Consider the following 8,245-nt stretch of genomic DNA (forward strand, 5'->3'; position numbering starts at 1 on the left):
GGGGATATCATGAGCCCTCATCGCTCAAGGCTGGTACCAGATAAATGCTATGTTTGGGAGGAGACAACAAGACCTATGAAGAGAAGAAAACCATCCCTACCGTGAAGCATGGAAGTGGATCTCTGCTGTTTTTTTTGGTTTTTTTTTTGGGGGGGGGGTGGGTCAGGGAGTAAGAGTGAGGTACAGCGGCACAGAGAATTTAGTCAAAATTGATGGCAAGATGAATGCAGCATCTTATTGGAGGAGAATTTGCATTCATCAGCCAGGAAGCTGAGTATGGGGCACACTTGGAACTCTCCAGCATTAGAGCAATGATCTGAAACATAAGGCCAAGTCGACCCTTCAGTGGCTGCCGCAAAGAAAATGAAGGTTCTGGAGTGACCATCACAGTCTCTTGACCGCAGCATCATTGAGTCACTCCTCCAGGCCTCGGCGTCCTGCGGCAGTCACCGGACCTTCCAATGCGCACCAGACCTCATGCTGGAGTTTGGCGTCCTCAGTGGCGTTGGCCACGCTCCTACGCATGTGTGCGCTGACCGCCCGACCATTTGTAGTGCTAGGAGTGGGTCCTAGCTCTGCAGTGCACCCCGATTATACGCACGATATAAGGAAGTTCCTGCCTGCACTTCGTTGCCTTGGCAATTGGGTCGGCAGTGTAAGTGTACTAATTTGCCTCCGCATTCACAGTCTCTTGTTCCAGCCTTGTCCAGCTTCCTCCTGTTCCAGCGTCCTTCTGTTCCAGCGTCTGTCTGTCCTGTCTCCCCAGTACTCTCGGATTGTCTCTCTGGTACTGACCTCGGCCTGCTTCTTGACCATTCTACTCGCTGCCTGGAACTTGATCTCTGCCTGCCTTGTGACCTTGCCTGATCTCTGGAACCTGACCCCTGCTTCATTGACTATTCCTTGGATTGATCCTCAGAACCTGACCCCGGCTGCCATTGACCACATCTCCTGATTCTGGCTTTGTCCCTGGCCTTGTCATCGCTGTTTACTGGCCTTCCTTGGTTCTCCAGAGCTACAGCCTAGTGTCTGACCGCACTCCCTTGCTGCTCATGGGCACGCCTATCTACTATCTCTCCGGGAGACCCTGCAAAACCCACCTAAGTCCAAGCGGCCCAGGTCCCTGGGCCTGTGGTCCCCCCCACCCGGGGGGGACCACAGGCTTTCAGTGGTGAAGCTCATTCTAGCCTCTGCTCCTCCTGTGCTCCACCCCCTGGGAGCAGGTGCTTCCTGGTCCCTACCAGGGAGCCACTCTACACTGCTCCAGAACAAGGGTCCATCTCCAAGCGCAACAGGTTGCCAAGGCCATGGACTTGGCGGAGTCTCCCACCTTCAGGGCCCTAACGGGTTTGGCCGCCACAGTCAAAGAACATTGCAGAGCTTTGGAATCACTAGCCTCTTCGGTGGAAGAGCTTCATTCTCAGCTGTGAGATACAGCTCTGGCCAATCCTGTGGGCTTATCGGTCTCTATGCTACCCAAAGCATCGTTGGCATTCCCTGCACCTCCTCGATACACGTGGACCCACGCTCCTGTCGTGGCTTCCTCAACCAGTGCTTCATGCAATTTGCACTGCAATCCTCCTTGTTCCTGAAGGAAACCACTAAAGTGACCTTCATCCTTTCCCGCCTAGAAGGGAAGGCTCTTGCATGGGCCTCTCCATTGTGGGAATGCTCTGATCCCATGCTTTCCAAACTTTCCGAGTTTGTTCCTATCTTCCAGCAGACCTTCGGAGACCCAGGCCGCCAAGCTGTAGCCAGCCATAATCTACTTCACCTCCATCAAGGGTCATTGACACTCACTGAATATATGGTGGAATTCAGAACCCTGGCTACTGAGCTCGGGTGGCAAGAAGATTGTCTACAAGCCATCTTTCTAGATGGACTCTCCAGCGCTCTCAAAGATGAACTCTTCGTCCGTGAGACTCCGTCACTAGAGGACCTGATTTCCCTCACCGGGAAGATCGACCATCGACTCCGGCAATGGCGCCTAGAAGTAAAGGCTTCCCGCTCTCCTACATCACGTCCCACGCGTGTCCAGAGTCCTCCAGTCAAGACTCCATCACCGCCACCTCCTCCTGTGGTGGAACCCTTGGAGGTGAACCGTGGGTGACTGTCTCCAACCGAACGTCTCCGTCGGAGGAAGGAGGGTCTTTGCCTTTACTGTGGTGCTTCTGGACATCTTCGGCAGTCCTGTACGGTTCGTCCAGAAAACTGCAACGCCTGAGCCCGGCGGGGGTTCAGAGCTTAGCCGCTACTGTCACCGGCCCCCAACTCCTGCTACCAGTCTCTCTGGGCATCGAGGCCCACTCCTTCACCACTACTGCTCTTGTCGATACAGGAGCAAGTGGCAGCTTCATCATGGATGACATTGTCAAGCTTCTGAACATTCCTCTCTAGCCATTAGATGTGAGCCTTCACATCATCTCCATTCAAGTAGAACATCTTCCAGGACTCATCACCCATCGAACAGTGGCTATCTGTCTTACCGTGGGCACTCTCCACGAGGAGGAGATGTCCTATGTGTTAAAATGTTCCATACATCCAGTCATCCTGCGGCTGCCCTGGCTCCAGGTCCACGAACCCCAGTTCGATTGGCATTCCCTGCATTTGGTGCAGTGGGCTTCCAAATGCCAGAAGACATGTCTATGTCAAGTATCTTCAGCTGTTTCTGTCTTGAAGTCTACCACCCTATCTGGTTTGCCTACACAGTATGCTGAGTTCGAAGACGTCTTCTCGAATCAGAAGGCGGACACATTATCTCCGCTATGCAAGTTGAATTGCCCTATAGAACTTCTGCCGGGCACGACGCCTCCCAAGGGCAGAACTTATCCATTGTCTCATCCAGAAACCCTAGCCATGTCTGAGTATATCAAAGGGAACTTAGAAAAAGTGTTCATTTGACCTTCCGATTCTCCCGCTGGAGTGGGCTTTTTCTTCGTTAAGAAAAATGATGGCGGTTTACGCCCTTGTATTGACTACAGAGGGCTCAACATCATAACCTGAAAAGACCGGTACCCCTTACCGCTTATCAATGAGCTGTTTGACCGCCTTGAAGGGGCACAAATCTTCACCAAGTTGGATCTGAGGGGTGCGTACAATCTGGTATGCAACCAACCTGAAGATATCTGGAAAAACGCATTCAACATGAGGGATGGTCACTATGAATATACCATGATGCCCTTTGGGCTATGCAATGCCCCAGCGTCTTTCAACACCTTATGAACAAAATCCTCCGAGACCTCTTGTACTCATTCATAGTCGTATACCTTGACGACATCCTGATCTTTTCTAAAGACCTTGAATCCCATCAAGATCATGTTCAGATCGTCCTCCAACGTCTAAGAGAAAATCACCTTTATGCTAAGTTAGAAAAGTGTCTCTTCGAGCAAAATCGCTTACTCTTCAAGGTTTCTCCATGGATCCAGATAAAGTCCAGGGGATCCAAGACTGGCCCGAGCCAGTAGGCCTACGGGCCTTACAACGTTTCCTTGGCTTTATTAATTATTATAGGAACTTTATTGCCAATTATTCTATCCTAGCTGCTCCGTTCATCGCCATGACCAAGAAAGGGGCTAACACTCATGTGTGGACTCCCAAAGCACAAGCCGTCTTTCAGACGCTAAAAGAAGCATTCTGTTCTGGTCCTTGTCTTCAGCACCCAGACCCAAGATGCCCATTCGTCGTAGAAGTCAACACCTCTGCAATCGGAGCAGGAGCCATCTGAAGTCAGTTTTCTCCAAAGGGTTAATTGATACCTTGTTCGCTCTACTCACATAAGTTCTCTCCTACAGCGCAGCACTACACCGTTGATGACCGAGAACATTTAGCTGTCAAGTTGGTGCTCCAAGAGTGGTTGGAAGGGGCGCAACATAAATTTACCATTTTCACCGACCATAAGAACCTTGAGCACCTTAAAGAAGCTCAACTCTTGAATCCTAGCAAGCCTGATGGGCGCTCTTCTTTGAATGGTTCAGTTTTGAACTATGTTATCACCCAGCTTCCAAGAATCTCCATGCTGATGCACTATCAAGATCCTTCGAACCAGAAGATGTTCCTGATGTTCCCAGACTCCCAAAGGAAATCATATCTGACTGAGGACCACAGTTTGCCGCCAGGTTCTGGCACTCTCTATGCATATCCCTTGCCGTGATCACAACAGTTCCAGTTGGGAAAACCGTCGTTCCACATAGGTTACATGAACGAGTTCTGAAATGGGCTCATGATTCCAAGTTGGCAGGACACACGGGTCGTACCAGGACCCTAGAGATGTTTCAGAGATATTACTGGTGGCCCAACATGGTGCAAGACTCTCGTAACTATGTAGATTCATGTCCCGTCTGTGCCCAAAAGAAGCCACCTACCGGATGGCCTTAGGGCCTACTCCAACCGCTTCCAGCACCTACCGAGCCATGGTCCAGCATCTCAACGGACTTCATCACAGACCTGCTTCCATCCCAGAACAATACCGTAATTTGGGTCATCCTTGACCGTTTTTCAAAAATGGGTCACTTCATTCCCCGGCCAGGCCTCCCATTGGCCTCAGAATTAGCCAAGTTGCTCCTGAAACATATCTTCAGTCTCCATGGACTCCCAAAGGAAATCATATCCGATTGAGGACCACAGTTTGCCGCCAGGTTCTGGCGCGCTCTATGCAAAAAGTTCAACATTGCCTTGAATTTCATGTCAGCCTATCACCCACAGGCCAATGGTCAAGCTGAAAGGACCAACTGGACCTTGAAAACATTCCTTCATTCCTACGTGAATGATCAGCAGGACAACTGATCCAATCTGTTACCCTGGGCTGAGTTATCACATAATACCCACATCGCTGCTGCCACCAATGTATCTCCGTTCTCCTTGGTATTCGGGCAACAACCTCGGTTGCCACTTCCAGTTCCTCTGACTGTTCCTTCTCCAGCCGCGCACTTCATGGCCCACACCATTCGCCAGGTGTGGAATCAAGTCAAATGCCTTACCAAGGCCACTGAGCGCTCCAAGCGCACTTCTGATGCCCATAGACGTCCCGCTCTACTCTTCTGTCCTGGTCAGAAGATGTGGTTAAGCACCCGACACATAAGGTTGAGACTCTCTTCTCATCGCCTGGCTCCCAAGTTCATCAGCCCATTTCCAGTTCTTCGAAGAGTGGGAGTAGTGTCTTATCAACTCCAACTACTTCATGCCATGGGCATCCGCAACACGTTCCATGTCTCCCTTTTGAAGCCATTGGTCCTCTCCTGGCCCTCTCGCAGTGATCCTTCACCTCCGCAGATCTCTACAGAACCAGATTCGTCACTCCAGGTAAGAGAGGTCCTCGACGTCCGTCGGCGTTGAGGTAGACGGGAATACCTCTTAGCCTGGGAAGGTTTTGGGGCTGAGGAGAACTCATGGGAACAATCCCATAACATTCTTGATAAAGAACTCTTCAGGACTTTCCACAGGACCTATCCTGAAAAGCCATGGTTCCGTAGAGGGAGGCCTAGAAGGGGGGGTCTTGTTGCACGCCCCGCCGGCACCATCTTGTGCTCCTACCATGTGACAGGGGCCGACCAATGGCACTGGTAGCCCTTGTGACATAGTAAGGGCAAAGGCTATCGGCGCCATTTTGAATACTGCCAGCCGACGGCCCAAGTGCAAGAGATCGCTCCAGGACCCCTGCTGGACCACCAGGGACTTTTGGCAAGTCTTGGGGGGGGGGGGGTGTCAGGAGGGTGGGGGTTGTATTTAATTAAATTTAAAGGATTGGGATTTTTTTTTTTTTACTTTAATGGGAAACGAATACCATACATAACTAATGGACGAATCGGGGTCCCCTGAAAACGGATGTAACGGATTTCAGTCCCGATGAATACGAATACCGAATCGAACATATCCGTCCCTGCTGCACAGCCCTACCGTGGATGCTGCAAGCCCTAAAAAGGGAGAAAAAAGGAAAGAGGAAACAAAGGTAGCCTCAAAATAGTCATTGAAAATGAAGAATGATGTACATGACCAGAAATATTAGAAGCTCCAGCAAAATTATTTCAATAAGACAAAATAAAAACAAAGTAAGCTCCTTGTGACATCCTATAAAAAAAGACCCCAAATCCTTTCAGATTTTTCAACCTTTAAGGAAAAATATCTAACTTTCAATAGTAGTGATTTGACAAGATTGTTTTCGCCAGTGCAATATTATAGGAGTATCTTTCTAATGATGTGCTGAAACAATCCTAAAGATGGAATTTTTAAAAATTATTTGATTTTAAGGACCGAGTGAAATGATGCAGTGCCTTTAGTAATTGTGCTTTGTCTTCCTTGGTTCTGTTTTAGGTTCTTATTTTGTTAACTACATTGTTCCCAGGATAGAGCAAGACATGGGACGGAAACTGGATCTTTCTGGTTTGACTGAAGATGAAGCCGAGCATGTCCTTCAAGTGGTCCAGAGAGATTTCAGTCTTCGAAAGAAAGAGGAAGAAAGGCTGAGGTAGGATGACTTTCTATCCTCTGCTGGTATGGCCCAGATACTAAATAGACAGTGCCATTTCTTGTGTTTGTTCTGGATTTTTGACTGCATGTTGATGTAAAATATTCTTTAGCAAACTGAAGCATGTTTAGTTGGAGAAGAATACTCTATCACCATTCACTGCTTAGCTAGATATCCATAAACTTGCCTGTGTATAGTAGTTATAATAAGTGTGACCGGTGGTAGACTGACTTTATCCTGCAGTTTTACTGAAAATCTACAGACTCCGAGATCATGCAGCCTATTCCCTAACCTACGCTACATTTGGAAGCATAAAGCTGCTGACCTGCCAAATTTAGGTTGTGTGTTAATATGGGCTGAAATGACTGGTGTACTAAGATATGGTATTTTTGCAGCCCAGATTCATAAGTTGAACTAGGCAATTGCCTAGAGTGCCAAACTTTGGGGGAGTGACATAATCACTAGCATAAGCCCCTGGACCCTGGCAGCCATAGAAAAAGAGGGAAGAGGCCCAGTGAAGCCGCCAACAGAGCCCATGCTGCTGGTGGTCCAAGAAAAGAAGGGAAAGCCTCAGCGACAGAAGAAAAGAGGGGAGAGGCCTTTAATGGGTAAATGTGTTTGAGTGAGAGAGAATTTGTGAGTGAGAAGAGCCTGTGTTCGTGGATGCGAGAGGAAGATTTGTGTCAGCATGAGCATATGTGAAAGGGAATATGTTTATGTGTATATCAGTATGTGGGAGAGTGTGTGTGAGTGAACATGTGTGTATGAGTATATTGGAATGTGTGAGAGTGAGCATGTATATGTGAGAGAGAGTGTGAAACAAAGAATGAGCATGTATATGTGAGTTAGAGAGGCATATGTGAGTGAGAGAATGAGTGTGTGTGTGAGAGAGTATATGTATATATGAGCGAGGAGAAGGTTTGTACGTTCCTCCCATACCATCCCCACTTATCTACAACAGTTTCAGAGTGAATGTAAAAAAAAAAAATTCCCAGGTAGGGAGAGCAGGGGATTTCTTTATCCTTATTTTCTTTAATTATTGAGTGTTATATATGTCTGCTGCTGAAATATTTTATTGATGTTTGGGAAATGTTTTAAAATTTTTTATCAGTTTTTAATTATTGAATGTTCTATTTGTCAGCTGTTAAATATTTATTCTTTTTATTAGTATGCATTTACTGCTGTGAATGAATTATATGTCATGATTCTATTGCCTAATGTTGTATGAGAAATGATAATGTTTCTGTTTTTCCATTGTTGCCATGCATACATAGTCTGGCTTTTTGTGGTTTTGGTTCAGTTTTTGTTTTAATGTTTTTTTTTTTTTATACTTTATGTTCTCTTTATTCTGTATTTGATGAGGGTCTGTTGGTGTTCTGCATGTGTGATTGAGATGATGTATTCTACTAGTATGTAGTTTTGGTGTAAGGATATATAGCGACCTGACTTGTTTTGTTTTCCTAATAGGAGGTGGGCTTGTGTTTTAGGACCTGGTGTAAGATTTGCAGTGTTCCCTTTTCATAAGTAGTGTTGTTACTGTTTGAGTGTTGGCAGTTAGTGCTGTTTTGGTATGGAAGGTTTACTATGTTGTAATTATAATTCGGTTTTCTAATGGCTTTCTAAGAGCTAGGCCCACACGTAATGTGTTACAATAGATCTAATACCATATGGCTCCAAGTGTCTTTTTGCAGGGTTTTCTGATTGATAATACAGCAGTTTATGTAAATTTAATATATATGCCATTGAATTTTCCATAGGATATTCATGTGTAAGTGCATTGTTAGG

The 8,245-nt window shown here is 47.0% G+C and overlaps 1 protein-coding gene across 6 annotated transcripts in view; it reads left to right on the plus strand.

Moving 5' to 3' along the window:
- The window catches only part of MYRIP (myosin VIIA and Rab interacting protein), a 627,821-nt gene that overhangs the window by 45,255 nt on the left and 574,321 nt on the right, over window positions 1–8,245 (plus strand). For 4 of the 6 annotated variants that reach the window (XM_029589668.1, XM_029589666.1, XM_029589671.1 and 1 more), the window contains exon 2: window positions 6,307–6,460. In XM_029589668.1, the coding sequence (XP_029445528.1) occupies window positions 6,351–6,460 (110 nt within the window). In that variant the 5' untranslated portion in view covers window positions 6,307–6,350. The remainder of the gene's footprint in view (window positions 1–6,306; window positions 6,461–8,245) is intronic. The other 2 variants (XM_029589670.1, XM_029589669.1) reach the window with 1 other exon arrangement.

This window comes from Rhinatrema bivittatum, chromosome 2 (genome assembly GCF_901001135.1).
Source record: "Rhinatrema bivittatum chromosome 2, aRhiBiv1.1, whole genome shotgun sequence".
In the NCBI taxonomy this organism is placed as follows: domain Eukaryota; kingdom Metazoa; phylum Chordata; class Amphibia; order Gymnophiona; family Rhinatrematidae; genus Rhinatrema; species Rhinatrema bivittatum.